Source organism: Salvelinus namaycush, chromosome 8 (genome assembly GCF_016432855.1).
Source record: "Salvelinus namaycush isolate Seneca chromosome 8, SaNama_1.0, whole genome shotgun sequence".
NCBI lineage: Eukaryota > Metazoa > Chordata > Actinopteri > Salmoniformes > Salmonidae > Salvelinus > Salvelinus namaycush.
In genome coordinates, this window is record NC_052314.1 from 36,445,316 (window position 1) to 36,469,797 (window position 24,482).

A 24,482-nucleotide genomic window follows, 5' to 3' on the forward strand; every position below is an offset into this window, starting at 1 on the left:
TCTCCTGGCTCATCTCTCAGCTTTGTACCAAAACAGAAGCGGGGTGACCGCATTTTCTACGTAATAAGCAACTTCTCATTTTTAAAACGGCCTGTGGCATCGATGAGTCAAACATTTATTCCAGTGTCAAAATGTACTACAACGTGTAAATAGAATAATTTGTCAGAAAATCAGTCTCGTCCAAAACGGAAATCTGCAAGACAATTAGGAAAATATGGTTTGTCATGAAATGAAGGGTACCGTAACAGTTTTCCTTTGGTTGGGTTTATTTCAACCCTGCCCACAGCTGGCAGCACCCAAGTAATCATCAATTCAGTGCGCAGCTGCACGTGACCCGATCGTAATACCCATGGTCAATTAGATTTGACATTCGATATCCCTATGGAGCTAAATAGAGATCAGTAAATAACTTTTTTTATGTCAATAGCTCCAAATGTCAATGACTTAACCTCAAACCAACTATAAATGGTAGAAAGTCATATACAAATAAACGCATTTAATGAGACAAAGGTGTACAACATGAAGTCTCATTTACATTGCATTATTTATTGACGGTCCTTAACTAGCTCCACAGATAGGCTATTCAAAGTCTAATTGGCGAAAGAAGATGGCTAGCAAATCTAGGCCAGGATTTCCCAAACTCGCGTAGTGCTATGACAAAAACCAGAACGTACACCCAGGACCGAGTTTGGGAAACCCTGGTCTAGGCTACTACCAGACAAGACCTGGTCAGACAGTTTCAAGTTATCTAGAAGGGTGACTGACTGTGTACTGTTTCGGCAGTGAAAATACAAACGCGTCCCATATTTGAACACACACACACATTCAAGAAACACCCAGACCAAAGAACGCAAAATCTCATTCTCAGTCCCATTTCCTAATGAGAATTGAAACAGAGGCTAAATCAGGAAGTTCAGCCCACCTTTAACAACTTCCTGTTCATGTGTGCTCAGCTAAATACTGAAATAAACTGACCTCTGTATGGCAAGAGCAACAGAGTGTAGTGTGCAATTCTCCAACCTGTTTTTCATACTACCAAGATCGACCAAACCACAGCTATGGCTTCCAGTAAGTAACTTAAAAAATGTATAGATAACCAAGGCTATTAAAACATGGCATTTTTCCAATCATTTATTTAAAATTAAAAAAAGGACAAATCGATCAAAAGCAAATGTACAAATGTTGTAATCGGCGCAAACATAAAACATTTTCCAACAGAGAAAAAACCATCCACTCCTCTTAGATGGGCTTGATCTTGAAGTGTAGCCCGATGAGACTGAAGACAAGACATTTCAGATCCTGGACCAGGTAGTAGAACACGCGGAGGCCTTCTGGGTCCCTGGAAAACACATTACTTTTTTTTAAGAAGCTGGCCCCCAATTCCACATCAACCCCGCTATGCAGAACTGAGAGCATTACATAGGTGTAAGCTAGGTATAATTTACACTATTCTGCTTACATCTATGAAATCCTCAGTTCTCAACCAGTGACTACTAAATAGAGGCTAGGGGTCAATTTGGAAATTGGAGGAATATATCCTTCCAAGAGTTCCCAGATCATTTGAGGTAGTATTATTACTTACTTTGACTGGTTGACATCAATCAAGGAACCAATCTTGGAAGTTGTGAAGGAAATGTGCTCATCCCCAATGACGATCTCCAGCTCCTAAGGGTTCGGAAAAGTTAACTCTCCCCAGACACGATTAGTAATTCAAGCCACGAATAAAATAACTTTTACTAAATCATTGTAACTTTCTGGGGTTATGCCCAGGTCCCATCTTGTGCTGAAAGGGTCAGAATTGAACACCGGTTAAATGTATTTTGTTGGACAGATTTGTTTAAGTTTGATGAGGATGGGACTGAGGTCACAACCCCAGGAGGGCTAAAATCACTAAGTAAACAGGCTTGGCTAGACATTGCCAAGAGCACAATAAGTAGGAGACGCTCTGCTTTCCTCAACATACTCCATGCTTGTACAAGCATCAGTATTTATTTAGGTATGTGTGAGTGAATGGACAGACCTGTCTGCCCACTCTGTCTGGGGGTGGCCACAGTGCATCATCTTCCTTGGTGATCTCACTGTCATCTATGATCCTCTTCAGTTCCTCCATCACACTTTTGTGTACGTACGCCTGTAGTGGAGAACAATCACAATAAGGTTTTGATGGCATATTCAATAGTTTTAAGCAGCATCCCACATAGAAATTGGATTGATGGGCCATACACTGATCAATGTCACCAAGAAATCCTTTAAACACTAAAGAAAAAAAGCTACATGTATAGTGTTGGTCCCATGTTTCATTATTTGAAATAAAAGATTCAAGAAACTTTCCAAAGGCACAAAAAGCTTATTTCTCAAATGCTGTGCACAAATTTGTTTGCATCTCTTAGTGAGCATTTCTCATTTGCCAAGATAATCCATCCACCTGACAGGTGTGGCATATCAAAAAGCATGATCATTACACAAATGCACCTTGTGCGGGGAATAATAAAATACCACTAAAATGTGCAGTTGTCACAACACAATGCCACAGGTGTCTCAAGTTGAGGGAGCATGCAAATGGACGGCAGGAATGTCCACCAGAACTGTTGCAGAGAATTTAATGTGCATTTCTCAACCATAAACCACCTCCTTTGTCATTTTAGAAAGATGTCTGTAGGTCCAACCAGCCTGACAAGCGCGGACCACGTGTAACCACACAAGCCCAGGACCTCGAAATCCAACTTCTACACCTGCAGGATTGTCTGAGACCAGCCACTGACAGCTGATGAAACTGGGTTTGCACAACCGAAGAATTTCTGCACAAACTGTCTGAAACCGTCTCAGAGAAGCTCATGTGCGTACTTGTTGTCTTCACCAGGGCCTTGAGCTGACTGCAGTTCGGTGTCATAACCAACTTCAGTGGGCAAATGCTCACCTTCGATGGCAACTGTCATGCTGGAGAAGTGTTGCGCTTCACGGATGAATCCCGGTTTCAACTGTACCGGGCAGATGGCAGACAGCATATATGGCGTTGTGTCGGCAAGCGTTTTGCTGATGTCAACTTTATGAACAGAGTGCCCTATGGTGGCGATAGGGTTATGGTATGGGCAGGCATAAACTACAGACAATGAACACAATTGCATTTTATCAATGGCAATTTCAATGCACAGAGATACCGTGATGAGATCTTGAGGCCCATTGTCGTGCCATTCATCTGACACAATCACCTCATGTTTCACCATGATAACGAACGGCCCCATGTCGCAAGGATCTGTACACAATTCCTGGAAGATGAACATGTCCCAGTTCTTCCATGGCCTGCATACTCGCCAGACATGTCACATATTGAGCATGTTTGGGATGCTCTGGATCAACATTTACGACAGCATGTTCCAGTCCCCACCAATATCCAGCAACTTCGCACAGCGATTGAAGAGTGGGACAACATTCCACAGGCCACAATCAACAGCCTGATCAACTCTATGCGAAGGAGATGTATCGCGCTGCAAATGGCGGTTACATCAGCTACTGACATAGTTCTGAACCATGCCTCTACCTTTTTAAGGTTTCTGTGAACGATACAAATCTGTATTCCCAGCAATGTGAATGAACTCTGAACTCTTAACTCAGTAAAATATTTTAAATTGTTTCATGTTGCGTTTAATTCTTTGTTCAGTGTAAGTTTTATAAGTTACCTCTTTCCTGATCATGACATCATTCTTGTAGTTGCTGTTGTTCGCGTATCTCAGCTTACCTGAAAAGATAGTTACATTTATTGCCTTATCGTCACGTTTGTTGTGAATGCTGATACACTGCTATTGTTGAGGAGTAGTTATTTGTTTATAACTAGTTAACGTTAGTTCACAGACGTTTTTAAACCGACTGTAAACTAATCAAGCATTTTGGATACATTAGTTTGCTAACTAGCTACATAGCTAGCTGGATACAATAAATGAGTGAGGTTATGGTTAACTATGCAATTGAAGTATTTCTGAGATAATGTTATAACTTAACACACGACTACAAAAACTAGCTAATTGTGCTAAAAGAAATTAGGAAACGCAGGAAATGCCGCTAGCAAGCAGTCGTTTGCATGCTTAGCTAACGTTAGCTGGCTAATGTTGCTAATTAGTCAAATTGCCGCTTAACTTACCGTCTGGTCTAAACTCAAATTCCAAGAACTCGTGTCCAAACTTCCCCTTGTGCCCGACATAATATCTCAAATAAAAGTCACTCGTTGACATTATAAACAGCAAATTCAGAGTTTGCGCGGTCCTTGAGAATCAACGAAAGCACACTGCTTTCTTAGTGGTATTTTAGAAAATCTGAACACGCATGCGTGCTGTGGCGCTTCTCTGTGATCTCATACGAGTTGTCGCATTGCAATGATGTCATCTTCTTCCATGAGGTTTAACAGAGGTTGGCATCCAATAAATGTTGCATTACCACCACCTACTAGACTGGAGTATAACTCCCTTATACTTTGTTTGAAAAAAAATGAACAAAAAAACGAATGAATACAACAAATACCCTACCATCTAAGGCCTACAGCCTGAAAGGATGGGACCACCACTTAACACACCCTGTAACTCTTCTGATGTCAAGTCTTGCACACCCAAATACCTCTCTGCAGCTGCCACCACAACCTCTATTGTCTGTGACTTACGGTACAACCCTGCAGTACAGTTGATAAATCAAATCAAAGTTTATTAGTCACCTGCACCGAATACAACAGATGTAGACCTTACAGTGAAATGCTTACTTACTAACCAATAGTGAGACAAAAAAGGTGTGTGTGTGTGTGTGTGTAGGTAAGTAAAGAAATAAAACAACAGTAAAAAGACATTTGAAAATAACAGTAGCAAGGCTATATACAGACACGGTTAGTCAGGTTTATTGAGGTAGTATGTACATGTAGGTATGGTTAAAGTGACTATGCATATATCATGAACAGAGAGTAGCAGTAGCGTAAAAAGAGGGGCTGGCGGGTGGTGGGACACAATGCAGATAGCCCAGTTAGCCAATGTGCGGGAGCACTGGTTGGTAGGGCCAATTGAGGTAGTATGTACATGAATGTATAGTTAAAGTGACTATGCATATTTGATAAACAAAGAGTAGCAGCAGCGTAAAAAGAGGGGTGGGGGGCTCACAATGCAAATAGTCCGGGTAACCATTTGGTTACCTGTTCAGGAGTCTTATGGCTTGGGGGTAAAAACTGTTGAGAAGCCTTTTTGTCCTAGACTTGGCACTCCGGTACCGTTTTCCATGCGATAGTAGAGAGAACAGTCTATGACTGGGGTGGCTGGGGTCTTTAACAATTTTTAGGGCCTTCCTCTGACACCGCCTGGTGTAGAGGTCGTGGATGGCAGGCAGCTTTGCCCCAGTGATGTACTACCATCTGAAGTGCCTTGGGGTCGGAGACCGAGCAATTGCCGTACCAGGCAGTGATGCATCCGGTCAGGATGCTCTCGATGTTGCAGCTGTAGAACCTTTTGAGCATCTCAGGACCCATGCCAAATCTTTTTAGTTTCCTGAGAGGGAATAGGCTTTGTCGGGCCCTCTTCACGACTGTCTTGGTGTGCTTGGACCATTCTAGTTTGTTGTTGATGTGGACACCAAGGAACTTGAAGCTCTCAACCTGCTCCACTACAGCTCCGTTGATGAGAATGGGGGCGTGCTCGGTGATCCTTTTTCTGTAGTCCACAATCATCTCCTTAGTCTTGGTTACGTTGAGGGATAGGTTGTTATTCTGGCACCACCTGGCCAGGTCTCTGACCTCCTCCCTATAGGCTGTCTCGTCATTGTCGGTGATCAGGCCTACCACTGTTGTGTCGTCTGCAAACTTAATGATGGTGTTGGAGTCGTGCCTGGCCATGCAGTCGTGGGTGAACAGGGAGTACAGGAGGGGACTGAGCACGCACCCCTGGGGAGCTCCAGTGTTGAGGATCAGCATGGCAGATGTGTTCCGTCAGGAATTCCAGGATTCAGTTGCAGAGGGAGGTGTTCATTCCCAGGTTCCTTAGCTTAGTGATGAGCTTTGAGGGTACTATGGTGTTGAACGCTGAGCTGTAGTCAATGAATAGCATTCTCACATAGGTGTTCCTTTTGTCCAGGTGGGAAAGGGCAGTGTGGAGTGCAATAGAGATTGCATCATCTGTGGATCTGTTTGGGCAGTATGCAAATTGTAGTTGGTCTAGGGTTTCTGGGATGATGGTGTTGATGTGAGCCATTACCAGCCTTTCAAAGCTCTTCATGGCTACGGACGTGAGTGCTACGGGTCTGTAGTCAATTAGGCAGGTTGCCTTTGTGTTCTTGGGCACAGGGACTTTGGTGGTCTGCTTGAAACATGTTGGTATTACAGACTCAATCAGGGACATGTTGAAAATGTCAGTGAAGACACCTGCCAGTTGGTCAGCACATGCCCGGAGCACACATCCTGGTAATCCGTCTGGCCCCGCAGCCTTGTGTATGTTGACCTGTTTAAAGGTCTTACTCACGTTGGCTACGGAGAGCGTGATCACACAGTCATCTGGAACAGCTGATGCTCTCATTCATGCCTCAGTGTTGCTTGCCTCGAAGCAAGCATAGAAGTGATTTAGCTCGTCTGGTAGGCTCATGTCACTGGGCAGCTCGCGGCTGTGCTTCCCTTTGTAGTCTGTAATAGTTTGCAAGCCCTGCCACATCCGACGAGCGTCGGAGCCGGTAACCATTGCTATAAATGCCAAAAATCCAATCTTACTGAAACATATATAACTTGTTGGTTTATCCCTTTGTACAGGTACAGATCTACTACTCACACCACCCTTCTCAGGATCACTCCCCCTTAACCCATCCTCCTCTACTTTCTTCACCACCTCAGCATATGACAACTCCTGCACTACTCTAACCCTGGAAACCTCAGCCTGCCTCTCTCGCACGGGACATTTCTGAATCCCAGCCCCATGGGCACCCCTACAATTAACACATACCACTTATTTCCCCAATGCTATACATTCCTTTGTCTCATAACCTTCTGCACACTTCTCACACCTAGGAACCTCCCTCCTACACACTGCTGCCACATGCCCATAAGCTTGACAACTGTAACAACCTAATGTATTAGGCACAAAAGCTCGTACAGGATAACTTATATATCCTATCATCACTTTGTCGGGCAAAGATTCAACATCAAAACTCAAAAGAATATTTTTTTTATTTCACCTTAATTTAACCAGGTAGGCCAGTTGAGAACAAGTTCTCATTTACAACTGCGACCTGGCCAAGATAAAGCAAAGCAGTTTGACAGAAACAACAACACAGTTACACATGGGATAAACAAATGTACAGTCAATAACACAATATAAAAATAATCTATATACAGTATGTGTAAATGTAGTAAGATTAGGGAGGTAATGCAATAAATAGGCCATAGTGGCGAAATAATTACAATTTAGCATTAACACTGGAGTGTTAGATAATGACTTCTGTTTCTCCACTCATGCCACACTGTCTGCGTCGCACCAAACAACGAGCATCACAAACACTGGGAATCTTCCCCTTTAGTTGGTCAGCTTTCACATTTACCGCTACCCCAGTAATCACTCCTTTCAATGGCGCACTTTTCTTGAGAGCAAAAGAATTCACATCTCTTGCCCCCATTCGTTGAACACAGAGCGCCTGCTCCGTCTGACCAGCAAAAACACAAACAATTATTACAACACCACTTCTGGTTACCTTCACCGATTCCACAGCACTCAACTCTGTTTTCACCCACCCTGAAACCACAGGGTGGTATTCCAGCAGCATACCACCTTGCATCCCACTGCTGGCTTGCTTCTGAAGCTAAGCAGGGTTGGTCCTGGTCAGTCCCTGGATGGAAGACCAGATGCTGCTGGAAGTGGTGTTGGAGGGCCAGTAGGAGGCACTCTTTCCTCTGGTCTAAAACATATCCCAATTCCCCAGGGCAGTGATTGGGGACACTGCCCTGTGTAGGGTGCTGTCTTTCTGATGGGATGTTAAACGGTGTCCTGACTCTCTGAGGTGATTAAAGATCCCATGGCACTTATTGTAGGGGTGTTAACCCTGGTGTCCTGGCTAAATTCCCATGCTGTCCCTCATACCATCATGGTCACCTAATCATCCCCAGTTTACAATTGGCTCATTCATCCCTGTAACTATTCCCCAGGTCATTGCTGTAAATGAGAACGTGTTCTCAGTCAACTTACCTGTAACTTACCTGAATGTATCATTCAAAAGGCAAGGGTACACTTTTTCCAAAAACGTCACTCCTACTGCCACAGACTCATCTTTATCCTGACCCTCGGTGCAAGCCTCCAGCTCTGAGAACTTCACCACACCTACCACCTCCAATATTTCTGCAATGATGTCAGGATCAGCCGTGTGTGCTGTAGTGTTGCCGTGTTCAAAACAACTGGGAACTTGGAAAAATATGAGGTCAAATCATGACGTCAGTGATCTTCTGGTCGGAAAGTCCGAGCTCTAGAAAGATGCCCGAGTTGGAATTCCGAGTTTAAAACAAATTTTCTGACTCGGAGCTAGTTTTATTCCAAGTTCCCAGTTGTTTTGAACGAACTGAGGTCGGAAGTCAGAGATTTCCAAGTTCCCAGTTGTTTTGAACGCAGCATGTGGATTTTAACAGAGATACTTTGAAAGGAGGAAATATGAATCCCACCAGCCGATGAATTGAGACGTATTACGCCCCACCCAGCCGACTGTTAACCAATCGCGTTCACGTGGTTATGCTGTGTCATGCGGTTGCTAAGAGAATCGTCACGCAATTCCTTCTAAAAGTCAGGGTATGAGTCGAAAACCTGCCTATTTTCCTCGAAAGTACGCAATGTCACGATGTTAAAGCTATATTATTTTACAGAAAACAAGTTCATTATCTCACATCTTGGAAAATATTCGTAATATTGTATTTCTTGTTGACGTAATTCATGCTAATGTTATGTTTTTGCGCAAGCGCCTAATTGACTCCCATTTACTGCTTGAAGGAGTCCACTCCTTGTCCCGTAATCTCTCAGAATGCAGCGCGCAGCCCATTGACGACGCGTGGCAACTTGGAGTTTCTCCATCTCCTCAAAACGATCTGATTTTAACCAGCGGATGTCACTTAAACCAAAGTAATAGATCGATCTTTCTATGACTAAAACACCATGTCATTTCATGATTGGGTCCCAAAGATTGGGTTTCACTGATCTTTTATATTATTCTATTCTGCATATTCCATATTACTGGCAACCCAATTCTATTGTTTTCTCCATCTCTGAATCTTGTAAAGAAAGCACATAAACATAGCATACATAGTACAAAAACTTTATTTCATTATTTGATTGCAGTTTCTTGATACACAACCTGTTTTATAATACATTATAATACAGTTATGAATGCTCTTGTATTCATGTAGTCATATCCAGGTGTGTCAATCAGAAAATCTATCTCTACTTTTTACTGTTGAATAATTCCAACTTTCAGGTAAACCAGTTAAGTCATGGTCATCCCAACTTGATAGGTAACCTGTTTTTCTGTTTTACTTGTTGGTCTGGTAACAGTTTTGGTTATAGTCATACTATTTATTCCTCTCACAGGTCTCTTCCATGCTAGAGCCATGTACAACAATGCCTGAGCTATGTGTCAAAGGCCTCATTCTTCACATACTGTATAGCAGTGGTGTAAAGTACTTAAGTAAAACTACTTTAAAGTATTACTTAAGTCGTTTTTTGAGGTATCTGTACTTTACTATTTATATTTTTGACAACTTTTACTTCACTACATTCCTAAAGAAAATAATGTACCTTTTACTCCATACCATACCTAACACCCAGAAGTACTCATTACATTTTAAATGCTCAGCAGGACAGAAAAATGGTCCAATTCACACAATTATCAAGATCTGCCTCTGATCTGGGGGACTCACTAAACACAAATGCATCTTTTGTAAATTATGTCTGAGTGTCAGTAGTGTGCACCAGATCAGAGGCAGAAGGGATGGGGTACTTTTTCCACCACTGCTGTATAGCACATTAATATTTTCAATGTGTTTGATTCTAACATACATACAGTTAGTGTTCACACTGGGGCAGGTGACATTACTGTCTCATTGATTCACTGTTACACCCTGATCATGGAACAAATACAGTACAATAGCTAACTAGCTCTTGCAAGCAAGTAGCACATATGGTATCATGTCATTGAGTTAAATGAGCAGACATTTACAGCAGATTTCATCACCAGCATTGAAGCTAAATGTATGCAATAATACACAAACCAACATTTGAATGATTGACATAAATACAGACAATCTACATCCACAGCCTTTCGGACCATAATATATTTGAGCAAGGGAATTAATTTGTTACTGAACGTCTGCAAGATGGCTGCCTATGATAGATACTACTTGACTGACTTTTTGAAGGCCTTTGAAATTAAAGGTAATGTACATCAAATTAAAGTTAGGCCATTTCCTCCACACTTAAGTGAGGCATCGTATTACTAGTGTTTAAGGTTATATTCATAGTCTTCTCTTTTTCTTCAAAGGCAAAATCTCAAGTTCCTGTGCTGTGTGAATGTGAATCAATAAGTTCACTTTCTCTAGTTCTACATCTCACAAATTAGATAGCTAAATCATGGAGTAAACACAGTACTTTAGAAACCATTTCTCATTTCAATGATCAATCAATTTGAAGCTAATAATAAAAGTATTGATGATGCACTGATGGACAACAACATTGTGACATGCCCATCATTGGCCCTGGAAATGTGAGAAAAAAAAACACAGTATACACTTTGCATACAGGTATCAAATATTTTGAGGTAGGAAACATCACAGCAGTCAGGACTTTTTAAAAAAATATCTATATTTCTGAAAGCAAAACAATCTATTGTAATCGTAGACTACCACTTTCAATACAGTACAATCTTTAGTATAACACTACTAGCACAATTCAGTGAGTGAATGTTAACAAGACCATAATCTCACTTTTTATATCAGTCTGGGAATATTGCAGTATTTTTGATTGATTTGAATACATCACTGATAAATTAAACAATATATGGTGGGCAATTTGACGTGGAATTAAAGTATATTAATGACTCGAGAGCCTCCACCTAAAGGAAAATGTTTGTGATGCAAAATTGTACAAAATAATAGGAAAAAAAAACAAAGCACAGTTGTACATTGATGAAATACACTGTTAATTAAATATATTAATGCTTGTTGAGTCAATTGTTACTAACGTGGACAATCTCCATCTTTTTTCGTGCAAATTTACCTCAAATGATCCTGCAGTTCAAGACAACCTACAAAATTTGTAGGCTTAAAACACCACTATCAAATTAACCCTTGCAATGAAAGAACATTATGTAAAGAATATGTACTTCACTGATGTTCACAGAGGCAGTTCTAGTGATCTCATCCTTCAAGAGCATGAGCTTCAAAAAACTAAAAAGTTACAAGTTGGAACCCCGAAAGAATTCAATTGACATGTGGGCATTACAAACTACCATGTAAGGGTTTCAGGCAGTTTATTTATTTGGTGGGGTTGTCAGCCACCATACACAAAACCGGTCGAGGTAAAGATTGAAAAAGACAAATCAATCTGTTACGTTCTCAAATTTAGGATGTTTGTTCCAAGATGCATAGTAACAAGCAAATACCGTGAACACTGAAAAATGATTGAAAAAGAGCAACATCAAGAGGGTAAATAATACTACACTATGTACAAACTAAGAACACTGCTTTGATTTGTGAAGTCAAGTAGTTCCGTTTTTTTTCCCAGATGGAGAAAACATTAAGTTGCTTTGACCCATTGAATCGGTGAGCAAAGGCAGATAATCTGTGTAGGGCCTGAGAATTTTCCCTTTCACTAGCTCAAGAGTAGGCTTGTAACACTGAGGCAAAGGATAAAGGGTGGTAGCAGAGTAAAGGAATGTGAGAAGTGGTATCCTATACCATGTCAAACATGATTAGTGCTCTAAGGTACATGTACGTCAGTTAATCAAATAATTGCTCATTTGGAATCTACAGAGGCGAATTGCATCCAGTTTTGCATCTCGGTTCTTGGATAGTTTCCAAGATCATGTAGTGTGTGTTTGTCTCGGAGTTCCCTCAGTAACAAATAAAATCTGTCACACGTCCTTCCTTCCATTCCAAACCAACAGTACAGAAAGACAGACAACATGACCAATCAAAATGCACTGACCACTGAACGCAGAGCAAGGGCTCAAGCTCAACCCAACTTCATCCTCATTTATTAACATCTGCAAGCTCAAAAAGGGGCCAGAATATCAAATAAAAATACATAAATAAAATAACTGCTTCACCTTTGAACTGAAACAGTTCCTTCCTCCCTTACAAAACATTTCATCATCCAGTCAAAAAAAAATAATCAAATGAAGGCCTTGCATATTCTTGCTAGAGAAAGTTTTTTTTTTTTTAATACAGTGTAGCAGACAGGTGGTAGGTATGTACAGAGGAGCCCTCCTCCATCGATCCCTAGCTCCCTGGTGTTCAGAGAGGGCCGGTGCGGTTAGTGGGGCCGACTGCTGGACTCTGACACCTGCCGTTTCCGGGGAGTTCCGTAACCGTTAAGGCTGCCGTTCAGGCGTTTGGTCAGACCACCGTTCAGAATGTCCTGGATGTGCTGAACTATAAGGTTTATGGCAACTGTTAAGGAGAGAGAGGGGGCACATTCAGAGGACATTGAAGGATAATCTGTAACGGTGTTCCATTCCTCTTTTATTCAGATAAAATTTAAGCAGAACAAGTTCCAGAGTTTAATAACACCACATGTTGTTTTGAAAAATCTACAATTGACCTTGCCATTCCAAAACAGAGAGTCTGAAACATTCCCAGGACAAAACAGCTAATCTAGTCTGCTTCCCATGTATAGGTCTCACCAATCACAACAGCTATCTCAAGACAGTAGAATAAACAAAACAGCCATCACATTCACATCCGCCTTTAGTAAGTTTACCATCGCAGGGTAAGAGACTGGACTGATTAACAATGTCAATGACAGACTCTCTATGGGGAGATGTGTCCAAGAATGAGTCAGTGAAGTTAGTCACATAACAACCTGCTTGCTTACATAAGGCAGCAATCTTGAGAAACAAACGGCCAGAAACTCACCAAGATTATCTGCTCCTCTGGGAATGATCACGTCAGCACACTTCTTGGTCTACAGGGGGTGAAGAAATAAACATGTTTAGCAATACGATCTGAATCACATCTTAACCAAGATGGCGTAGCAGTAAGACGTGTTTGTTTTTGTCCCGTGTAAATATTCCTATTTTTTCATTTTTTTTGTACACATTCAATCTCTTTTTCCATTTTCGAATTAAATATACCTTCCTGCCTCACCCAATGTGGTAAGGATCTGCTATTTTTGAGACCTTATAACTGGAACCTCCATCAGAGGCTAGTCAGCTAATTAGCTACTAGCTATTTAGTCATTGTTAGCCTTTAGTGCAGACACCAGCCGCTTTAGCCCTGCCAGTCTGCACACCGCAACACCTGCCAGTCTGCACAGCGCGATATCAGCCCTGAGAATATTGGACTGCTTTTTTCTACTACATCACCGGATTCCTGCCGCAAGCTCTGGACCATTACACCGGATCACCCTACCGAGTGGTTATTGTGGCTAATGCCCTTGTCCAGAAGCAAGCACCAGTTAGCCTCGAGCTAGGCCCATCTCCCAGCTAGCAAACGAAGTACACCAACTACAATAACTCTTGCCAATTGGCCTGGACCCTTTGTCGACACGGAGCCCTGCCGTTCCATCACGACTGGTCTGCTGACGTATTTCGGCTGATGTGCTCTCAACCGGCCTCTGCGTCGTGGATGTCGGTGAAGACCTTTCTGCTAGCCCCGGTCCGCTAGCTTCCTGAACGCCGCGTCTCCCGCTCGCCTAGTGTAGTAACGACTACCGAACGGCTCCCCGTTTCATCTATTGCTGCTCATTGGACCCTATGATCACTCGGCTACATAGCTGATGCCTGCTGGACTGTTCATTAACACGGTACTTCATTTTGTTTATCTGTTGGCCCCAGCCTCGAACTCAGGCCCCGTGTGTAGCTAACTGACCCTCTGCCCAGTCATCGCCATTTACCAGTTGTTGTTGTATTACCCATTGTCTGAGCTCTCCCACTCAACACCTGCGATTGCTTTATGACTCTTTCGAATGTCAATATGCCTTGTATACTGTTGTTTAGGGTAGCTCTCACTGTTTTATTTTACTGCGGAGCCCCTAGTCCCGCTCAACATGCCTCAGATAGTTCCGTTGCCCCACCCCACACACACACGCAGAGACCACACCTAGCTTAACTGGCGCCTCCAGGGATGCAACCGCTCTCATTGTCACTCAATGCCTGGGTTTACCTCCACTGTACTCACACCTTACCATACCCTTGTCTGTACATTATGCCCTGAATCTATCCTACTATGCCCAGAAATCAGCTACTTTATTTCGCTGTTCCCAATGCACTAGACGACCAGTTCTTATAGCCTTTAGCAGTACCCTCATCCTCCTCATCTGGTGATGTAGAGGTTAACCCAGGCCCTGTGTGTTCCCAGGCGCTCTCACTTGTTGACTTCTGTAACCGTAAATGCCTTGGGTTCATGCATGTTAACATCAGAAGCCTGCTCCCTAAGTTTGCTTTATTCACTACTTTAGCACACTCCGCCAACCCTGATGTCCTAGCCGTGACTGAATCCTGGCTTAGGAAGGCCACCGAAAAGTCAGAAATTTTCATCCCCAATTACAACATTTTCCGTCAAGATAGAACTGCTAAAGGGGGCAGAGTTGCAATCTACTGCAGAGATAGTCTGCAGAGTTCTGTCATACTATCCAGGTCTATGCTCAAACAGTTCGAGCTTCTACTTTAAAAAATCTCTCTCTCCAGAAATAAGTCCCTCACTGTTGCTGCTTGTTATAGACCCCCCTCAGCCCCCAGCTGTGCCCTGGACACCATAAGTGAATTGATTGCCCCCTATCTATCGTCAGAGTTCGTACTGGTAGGCGACCTAAACTGGGATATGCTTAACACCCCGGCCGTCCTACAATCTAAGCTAGATGCCCTCAATCTCACACAAATGATCAAGGAACCTACCAGGTACAACCCCAAATTCGTAAACATGGGCACCCTCGTAGGTATCATCCTGACCAACCTGCCCTCTAAACACACCTCTGCTGTCTTCAACCAGGATCTCAGTGATCACTGCCTCATTGCCTGCGTCCGTTATGGGTCTGCGGTCAAACGACCACCCCTCATCACTGTCAAACGATCCCTAAAACACTTCTGCGAGCAGGCCTTTCTAACTGACCTCATCCCGTCAATAGAGGATGCCTGGTTGTTCTTTAAAAGGGCTTTCCTCACCATCTTAAATAAGCATGCCCCTTTCAAAAAATGCAGAACTAAGAACAGATAAAGCCCTTGGTTCACTCCAGACTTGACTGCCCTTGACCAGCACAAAAACATCCTGTGGCGTACTGCACTAGCATCGAATAGTCCCCGCGATATGCAACTTTTCAGGGAAGTCAGGAACCAATATTCAGTTAGTTTGAAAAAGCTAGCCTTTGCTTTCCTAACAGAAATTTGCATCCTGCAGTACTAATTCCAAAAAGTTTTGGGACACTAAAGCATGGAGAATAAGAGCAGCACCTCCCAGCTGCACCGAGGCTAGGAAACACTGTCACTACCAATAAATCCACAACAATTGAGAATTTCAATAAGCATTTCTCTACGGCTGGCCATGCTTTCCACCTGGCTACCCCAACCCCGGCCAACAGCTCTGCACCCCCCGCAGCAACTGGCCCAAGCCTCCCCCAATTCTCCTTCACCCAAATCCAGACAACTGATGTTCTGATAGAGCGGCAAAATCTGGATTCCTACAAATCAGCTGGGCTAACCAATCTGGACCCTCTCTTCCTAAAATTATCTGCCGCCATTGTTGCAACCCCTATTACTGGTCTGTTCAACCGCTTTCGTATCTTCTGAGATTCCTAAAGATTGGAAAGGGGCCGCGGTCATCCCCCTCTTCAAAGGGTGATACACTTTAGACCCAAACTGTTACAGATCTATATCCATCCTGCCCTGCCTTTCTAAAGTCTTTGAAAGCCAAGTCAATAAACAGATCACTGACCATTTCGAATCCCACCGTACCATTTCCGCTATGCAATCCGGTTTCCGAGCTGGTCACGGGTGCACCTCAGCCACGCTCAAGGTCCTAAACGACATCATAACCGCCATCGATAAAAGACAGTACTGTGCAGCTGTATTCGTCGACATGGCCAAGGCTTTCGACTCTGTCAATCACCGTATTCTTATCGACAGACTTGGTTTCTCAAATGACTGCATCGCCTGGTTCACCAACTACTTCTCTGATAGAGTTCAGTGTGTCAAATCGGAGGGCCTATTGTCCGGACCTCTGGCAGTCTCTATGGGGTGCCACAGGGTTCAATTCTCGGGCCGACTCTTTTCTCTGTATATATCAGTGATGTCGCTGTTGCTGCGGGTGATTCTCTGATCCACCTCTACGCAGACGACACCATTCTATATACTTCTGACCTTTCTTTGGACACTGTTAACAAACCTCCAAACGAGCCTCAATGCCATACAACACTCCTTCCGTGGCCTCCAACTGTTTTAAATGCTAGTAAAACTAAATGCATGCTCTTCAACCGATCGCTGCCCGCACAACTAGCATCACTACTCTGGACGGTTCTGACTTAGAATATGTGGACAACTACAAATACCTAGGTGTCTGGTTAGACCGTAAACTCTCCTTCCAGACTCACATTAAGCATCTCCAATCCAAAATTAAATCTAGAATCGGCTTCCTATTTCACAACAAAGCTTCCTTCACTCATGCTGCCAAACATACCCTCGTAAAACTGACTATCCTACCGATCCTCGACTTCGGCTGTGTCATTTACAAAATAGCCTCCAACACTCTACTCTGCAAATTGGATGCAGTCTATCACAGTGCCATCCGTTTTGTCACCAAAGCCCCATATACTACACACCACTGCGACCTGTATCCTCTCGTTGGCTGGTCCTCGCTACATATTCGTCACCAAACCCACTGGCTCCAGGTCATCTGTAAGTCTTTGCTAGGTAAAGCGCCGCCTTATCTCAGCTCACTGGTCTCCATAGCAACACCCACCCGTAGCACGCACTCCAGCAAGTATATTTCACTGGTCATCCACAAAGCCAACACCTCCATTGGCCACCTTTCCTTCCAGTTCTTTGCTGCCAATGCCTGGAACGAATTGCAAAAGAATATATAATAATAAAAATAATAACAAATATTTATTATATATATATATATATATTTTTTTTTATATATATATTTTTTAATAATAAAAAAAATTAAAAAAAATCACTGAAGTTGGAGACTTATCTCCCTCACTAACTTTAAGCATCAGTTGTCAGAGCAGCTTACTGATCGCTGAAACTGTACACAGCCCATCTGTAAATAGCCCATCCAACCAACCACCTACCCCATATTTGTTTTTCTGCACACCAGTATTTCTACTTGCACATCCTCATCTGCACATATCACTCCAGTGTTAATTGCTAAATTGTAACTACTTCGCCACTATGGCCTATTTATTGCCTTACCTCATTTGCACACACTGTATACAGATTTTTCTATCGTGTTGTTGACTGTACGTTTGTTATCCCATGTGTAACTGTGTTGTTTTTGTCACACTGCTTTGCTTCATCTTGGCCAGGTAGCAGTTGTAAATGAGAACTTGTTCTCAACCGGCCTAACTGGTTAAATAAAGGTGAAATATATATATATATATATATATATATATATATATATATATTTCTTTTAAGAATCAGGGCCAGGGTGTTCAATACCATTCAAGAGGAGGTCAGAGACGACTGACAATAACCAGGTTTCTAGCCAACCTTTTAATGCGAGTATAGTACATGTCAGAAAAAAAAATTGTCACTACAGGCCAGATGGAAACAACAAATGTCTGTAAACTTTCCAACTGTCAACAAAATAAAATACGCTTGAAAAGGTGGGATCTTTTCATGTCTGTAAAATGTATTGTGAGAAACGGTGATGGAAACTGAGCAAATATTGATATAATAACCATCATATTTTATATGATAAACTTGGAGTCACGCAATGATATGTTGTGTGGTCCTCCCACTATGACTCAGGAAAGCTTGCAGTTTATTAGGCTACAGATTAAATAAGCTACGATGAACGTCACAGGGTGGTGAAAATGCAGCTTGATGCTTCTTTCCAATAAATATCGAGCGTCTTATTCTGCTGACATGATCGAGTCTTGGCTGCCGTTTGACAAATAAAAATAATCTTACTTTTTTTATCCATAATAATCTCATCATGTAGGCTATACCTGCACTGTATCTGAGAGCTGTTGGCTAAAGCGCACGTGCCAAGACAAGAGTGGGTATATTCGCTAAATAACAAGTTTTGTAGCGACAAAACCATCAGTAGAGTTGAAAATGCGATGGAAACCCATTTAACTTGTATTTTTTATTTGGTACATGGGAATTTAACCGCAAAAGTAATTTTTATGTGCACTACATCACGCACAGCCTTTATCCACAACAAGTAAATTTAATGGAAACATATCTTGCAGGAAAATGCAGATTTGAGAATATTCGCATGAAAATCTGTCGACAAGTGGATGGAAACCTAGCTATTGATATAATTTGATTGATCCAAGGCTCTTAGAATACGTGTTGTGGCAGTATCATAGCTAGGTACTCACTGGCAGACAGAACTCTTCAAAGGCTGGCTTAACAAAGGTTATGTATTGCGTTAGCACCTGCTCCAGGTCCCTTCCTCGCTCGCTGATGTCTCGGAGCACTGGGGAGGGAACACAGAACAGGAGTGGAGCTTTCAGTATGATTTCACAGAAAAGATTCTTACAAAACTAGTAGACTTCTACACCCGGTTCCCGTTCATGCCCTCCAGGCCCTGTATTGGAAGCCCCCTGGTGTTTTTGTACAACTCACAAGTTTGATGCGTTTCACCCAATGAAATAGTGAATATATATGTCTAAGGTTTCACCCCTGCGTGAGAGCCGTGTGTCTGCGTCTGTGTCCACAAACAGCTTCATCTGGAACAGGTCCCGGATCTCCTGGGAGTAGAACATCAGGATGCCCTCGAACAGCACCACATCTGCTGGGTACACCGTCACCGCCTCTTCCTTCCTGACACACACACCAGAGAGAGGACAATGTGTATGAGATGAGATGAGTGAGTGAGTGGAGTGAGTGTCCTAACCACTGACCTGGAATGGGTGACAAAGTCATACACTGGGATCTGCACTGTTTGGCCCTCCAAAATGTCCCACAACGTTTTGACGATGAGCTCATTGTCAAATGCATCTGAGAAGAGAGAGAGAGCAAAGGCACTCAGAACAATGTCTATGTTTCTGCTGGTGCCACTGTGCCAGGCCATAGGATCTAGATCTAATCCCACAAGGTGACATGTTGCTATGGGGATAGCATCTGTGCTGATATGCAACCTATTTAGTGAACTACTTTTGACCAGGGCCCAAACATTATCTACCACACTGTCTGAGACAGACTCTGCTACACATTCTACCAGGGGCACCGCTGCTAAGTATGTACTCTGAATGAGACAGATTTTCAATACAGCAGTCATTGGCCCCAAGGCAGGACATGTAGAAACCTTTAGTTCTCTCCAGGAATTATGGTAATTCTATTTCTAAGAACTAGGGGGAAAAGCCCAACAGAAGTATCCTTTGAGTATAAACTCAACGCAACTATTTATCTTCAATGAGAGAGCAAAGGGATGTGAGAAACTATTCGTACATTTTTTTTTACACTGGAAAGCAAGCAAGGGATAAAGCTACAGTTGCCAGTTGTTAACATATACCATACGACTACGATTTAGCGATTTACACCGTATCCAGATAAATAAATAGATTAGATAAATACCTGGGTGGTCGAAGTTGAACTGTCCCTTCAGTGCCTTGGCCTTCTGGTCCGGTGTGAGGACCCTGTAGAAGCTGTCTTGGCTGAGAATGGCCACCTGGCGCTGGTGATGGTCAATCTTGTTCTGGCCAAGCAGCTCCATGATCTTACCGCAGACAGACGACTGGCCATGGGCAGAGGGAGGAGCGAGAGTGACAGTTAAGTCTGTCAGATAGATAACACTATCTGAAGTAAATTGTGACCCATAAAGATGTAAGAGTGGAGTTGTGTTCACTGAGCCATGGAGATATTGAATATATTGGTACCAGACTATTACATAGACTTACAGACAGACAGTACAGAAGAAGCCAAATCTGCAGCAATGTGCAATAGCTCTCATTTAAAATGTTCTTAGATGTTTGCAATACTCTCTGACCTATTTTACAACTAGAATCCTCATTCACTCATAGGGCCTCTCTATGACTTAGGGCCCCTGGGTGTGGTCACCTTGCTGGCTTCTAGTTGACTACATCACGCGTGGCTAACCTCTGCACTTCCTAAACGAACAAGGAGGAAGTGACAGCATTCTTTTACATGGGAAAATATACTAATATTAATAACTCCAAAAGGGCACTACCCCATCCCTACTGATCTCGCAGTACAGCCCAAAGGACATGTCTCTGTGGTTCATTAGCCAATTCAAGGAAGAGGAGAGTGGGCCAACAGCAAATAGGATAATAAGATCAGTAATGAGGATCTCACATTATCACAACACTGTTGGATGGAACCTTGGAAGAAATTACTTGGCTGAAATCACTTTCAAAAAAAAAATTCAACACATGAAGTCTTGTAACATTATTTAACACATGAAGTCCAAACCAGACTTGTGTCATTGAGAACAGTAAAGCTGCTACAGACCAAGTCTGTGGCACACCACAGTAGACAGGATGTCGGTCAGTCAATATCGAGGTGCTATTCTTAGACCACTGCACCTACACGTGTCACCAGCCATGATAATCTAACTGCTTGCTCCAGGCCTAATAGAGAACAGAATAAGAGATGACTGGCAACAGACATTAGGGTCAAGTTGAACTTGTTGTTAGAGAAGGGAAAATGTATTGCAGCAGAAGAGGAAAATGCATGCTAGCAATCAGTGAAAAATACATTAGTGTCTCCATGAAAAGAGCTCAGACAGGGCAAAGATAATACAAGATGATGAAGCAGAATATATTTGTCTGGAGTCAATCCACATTTATAAATGAGTCGTTTATAAATGAGTCTACATTAAGAGGGAATAGTTCAAGGATGTCAAATAAGGGGCATTACAAGATTCATGCAGCCACAATATGTTATTTGATGGGACTCACTGTACTTAGTCACCAGTCCGGGTCACACTCTCAATCCATTTAACTAATAATCCGCAAGTTGGGCCTGGGCCCTACAGACTTCATACACACAACCTAAAGTGAAACTGCATTGTCTCTCCAGACTTCCCAGAAAAGTTTGTAAGAAGAAAAAAACACTGTTGGATAAACAGGTGGCTCTACTGGTCGTTTCTCTCTTTCGTTTGTTGTGGGGTATGATACCATGAAATATTACACGCAAAGGAACGTCAAGTGGACCACAATTCATGCTCTAGAACAGCCTTTCATAGAGGATGTGAATTACTCAATTTCTTATCTGCATTTATTTTCTTCACAAACCTACGAAATGAATCTACAAAAAATTACAAAGCAAACAAATGTTAGGGAGATGATTGTCAGGTTAGTGCTTGTGAGGCTTCTGAGAGCTCCAACTCTCCCAATACCAGACCCCTTTGTCATTTCACATTTCTTTCAAGCCCTTAATAAAACAGTGATTGCCGAAACTGCTCTTGGTCACAAAAGACCAGGCCAGGTCTCTTACCCAGGGATGGGTCAGTCAGACATACCTTCAAAGTCTGCCTCTTCTATTGCCCACGCTGACTAAACATTCCCCTGCCCCAGTTCAAAATTCTATTGTCTCCAAAAAAAGCTAAACTGCAGTTTACCCTGCAATCCTACATCAGAGGTACATAAAGACAATTGACAAGCTATGTCATGATCAGTTACAGTGGGTATAGCAATCTGTACTGTAAAAGGAAAAACATATTTTTTTCTTTTTCTTACATGGTCAGCTCACTGGCTGTTATGACAAAACACAGCTGAAGGTCAAATAAACATCGCTGGGAAGGAACAGTAAAATTGTGCCTGACTGACAGTAGGCCTACTAGTGATGGGGGATTATTATTTTTGATGACATAAAGTATCATTTTGACCATATTGCAATATTATTTTTTGCGTTGGTTTACTGTACTCCAGTATTTCTCCTTCATAGATTGTACTCCATCTAATTTTTAAATAGGGAGCCCATTTGTTTTCAGAACTTTTATTTCTCTCGTCACTCTGCAGTAGACATATGGTGAGCAATATGTTTGGAACATCGAATCGCAATAAAATTACAGAATCTAATTGCTATATATGGTATTGCAATACATAATGTATCGGCACCTAAGTATCGCGATGAGGTCCCAGGCAATTCTCAGCCCTAAGGCCTACTGTGCTAACCCGAACCGTAGGCTATTGTGCTGGCTTGGATATTTCAGGAAATATGGTGGATGCATAACCAGGCTAGCAGAGTGAAGCTCTCCCCGGCTCAGTAGGCCTATAGTGTATACAGTTCCACAATATGACTCGTGACAAGAAATGGGTTTGACCATAATAAATCCTCCCTTGTCTTATTAAATACTATTCAAAACACGATAAAAAAAAATAACATATGCAACCTTCGAAAAAGATAGAAGGATACTCATTCAAATCTTTGAGAGACAGCAGACTACACAATACAGCAGAGGACATAGCTGCAAGGCCATCAGCCATTTCAGGGGACTGTTTAGGACTGTCTCAGGTAGACAGTGAAAAACAAAAACAGAAAAACAAGAGATAACAGTCACTTTCTTCAGAGGGGTGGGGGGAGGTGCATTTGAAAGGCCATATGTTTAGACTACCTGTTTACCTAACCAGACAGACAATTGTAAATATAAGTGTGCTAGATTATAAAGTGACGTCTGTATTATTCACAATATGACTTTGGCGTGGTTGAATTCTTGATTCTGTAAAGAACACTTATTATTTACTGTACCATGATGAACAGTAGCCTACATGGAAAAAGCCGCAACACATTGACGTAGACTGAGGCTCACCTCCTTACACGTTATGAGGTAAGATGTGACACATATTACGCAAGACAGTAGGCTACAGTGAGAAGATGGGCTAAAACTGCTTTTCCAATCGAAATTCCAGATCACACTTATAGGCGATGTCATGGCGACGCTGGATAGCTAAACTCATGCGTAGTAACACGTCATCTGGTCTAACGGTCGTATCGCGCATGTGCAAGCCATCAACTCAGACACTCCGGACTAAAGCGGTTTGACAAAAATGAAACATTTCAGTTTGTCACTTTGGAGTAATAACATGTTCAAATACTAAAGACATTACCTCGAATCTACCTCGTGCCTTTTGGTTTCTAGAAAATGAACTACTAAGGAAGATTTTATTTTACTTCTCTCATTGATTTTTCAAACCCCAAACCCTGACCTAGTCTGTTTGGCAAGCGTTCCCGGAAGTCTCGCGATGTTGCGCCTCTGGGTTTAGAATTTTTATTTATTTTACTGTGCCGCGAATTATGGCGCATAGGCAGTTTTCACTGCTCGCCAGATGTAATCAGCTGGTCCTGTCGACGCATTAGAAAGTGAATATTAACAGTGGGCGGACTGGAGCTCAACGCCACTTTTTTTTAATGAATAAGAAAACAAATGATTTCAGCACCCGTTCTGAAATCAGTCGTTTTTGATAAACTAAAATTGTATATGCTGTTTTAGCTCCAGTCCGCCCACACTAGTCGCCGCTCAACTCCATCGTAAATCGTTGAGTTTAGTTGGCTAAGCAAAGTATTGCTTTTCGGTTCTGTCGATTGTCATAAATGCCCTTTCTGAATTGAATAAACCACAGGAGTAGATTCCTCTCAAAATCCTTGTTTCATATAGGTTTGTGTTAATATTTAATTATTTGTACACGAATTGATAGGGCTATAGATGTTATAGACAAAGACATGAATGCAAGTTGGATTAAGGTCAGTTCTCTACAGCCACATAAGTGGGTTAAATTATTGCCAAACAGGGCCTATTCCTATACACGCTTTAAAAATGTCAATGTTTTTCCAGAAATTATTAAAGAACAAACTAGCTTTAATGGAACAAATTAATTCATTGGTCTGTCATGACAGGAGCCACGCGGTCAGGGAGTTCTCATCTTTCAACCACGTTGACAATTCAGTGTTTCAAATAAAAACATGACATTTCTAATTAATAAAAAATCACAATGCCAACCTTGCCGCTGGCAGTCCCTCCGGCTACCCCGATGAGGAAAGGTTGCCGAATAGCATTCTCGTTTTCGGCTTGACTGTCCACCCTTGTCTCGCTGTCGCCTGCCATGCTTGCTATAAACGCATACAGAAGCACCGAGGTGGTTTTGCTCCAATTGAGCTCC

The 24,482-nt window shown here is 42.3% G+C and overlaps 2 protein-coding genes across 4 annotated transcripts; both read right to left on the minus strand.

The window, feature by feature from the left end:
- Positions 1 to 525: 525 nt before the first annotated feature.
- On the minus strand, positions 526 to 4,326 carry LOC120051898 (protein mago nashi homolog). Its single transcript, XM_038998785.1, has 5 exons — positions 4,136 to 4,326; positions 3,678 to 3,736; positions 2,021 to 2,131; positions 1,583 to 1,665; positions 526 to 1,339 (listed from the first exon to the last, which is right to left on the minus strand). The coding sequence occupies exons 1-5, from the start codon at positions 4,224 to 4,226 to the stop codon at positions 1,240 to 1,242; spliced, it is 444 nt and encodes a 147-aa protein (XP_038854713.1). The 5' UTR covers positions 4,227 to 4,326; the 3' UTR covers positions 526 to 1,239.
- Positions 4,327 to 9,283: 4,957 nt separating this feature from the next.
- On the minus strand, positions 9,284 to 24,430 carry LOC120052645 (uridine-cytidine kinase 2-A). Of its 3 annotated transcripts, none has more exons than XM_038999684.1 (7): positions 24,323 to 24,430; positions 19,939 to 20,098; positions 19,266 to 19,362; positions 19,043 to 19,185; positions 18,741 to 18,838; positions 13,112 to 13,160; positions 9,284 to 12,646 (listed from the first exon to the last, which is right to left on the minus strand). In XM_038999684.1, the coding sequence occupies exons 1-7, from the start codon at positions 24,425 to 24,427 to the stop codon at positions 12,510 to 12,512; spliced, it is 789 nt and encodes a 262-aa protein (XP_038855612.1). In that variant the 5' UTR covers positions 24,428 to 24,430; the 3' UTR covers positions 9,284 to 12,509. The 3 variants fall into 3 exon arrangements, with proteins under 3 accessions (XP_038855612.1, XP_038855613.1, XP_038855611.1); XM_038999685.1 differs by lacking the exon at positions 24,323 to 24,430 and adding an exon at positions 23,433 to 23,624; XM_038999683.1 differs by lacking the exon at positions 24,323 to 24,430 and adding an exon at positions 23,135 to 23,404.
- Positions 24,431 to 24,482: the final 52 nt, after the last annotated feature.

Bases quoted from the DNA above. Each gene is read 5' to 3' on its own strand.
- LOC120051898 (XM_038998785.1), bottom strand. From the start codon at position 4,226: ATGTCAACGAGTGACTTTTATTTGAGATATTATGTCGGGCACAAGGGG. The intron at 2,132-3,677 runs GTAACTTATAAA...TCTCCACTACAG, and splicing joins ATGTCATGATCAGGAAAGAG to GCGTACGTACACAAAAGTGT. The intron at 1,666-2,020 runs GTCTGTCCATTC...CCGAACCCTTAG, and splicing joins CAGACAGAGTGGGCAGACAG to GAGCTGGAGATCGTCATTGG.
- LOC120052645 (XM_038999683.1), bottom strand. From the start codon at position 23,257: ATGACATCGCCTATAAGTGTGATCTGGAATTTCGATTGGAAAAGCAGT. The intron at 19,186-19,265 runs GTCAGTGGTTAG...TGTGTGTGTCAG, and splicing joins GACTTTGTCACCCATTCCAG to GAAGGAAGAGGCGGTGACGG. The intron at 13,161-18,740 runs GTGAGTACCTAG...CACCCCCTGTAG, and splicing joins TTGAAGAGTTCTGTCTGCCA to ACCAAGAAGTGTGCTGACGT.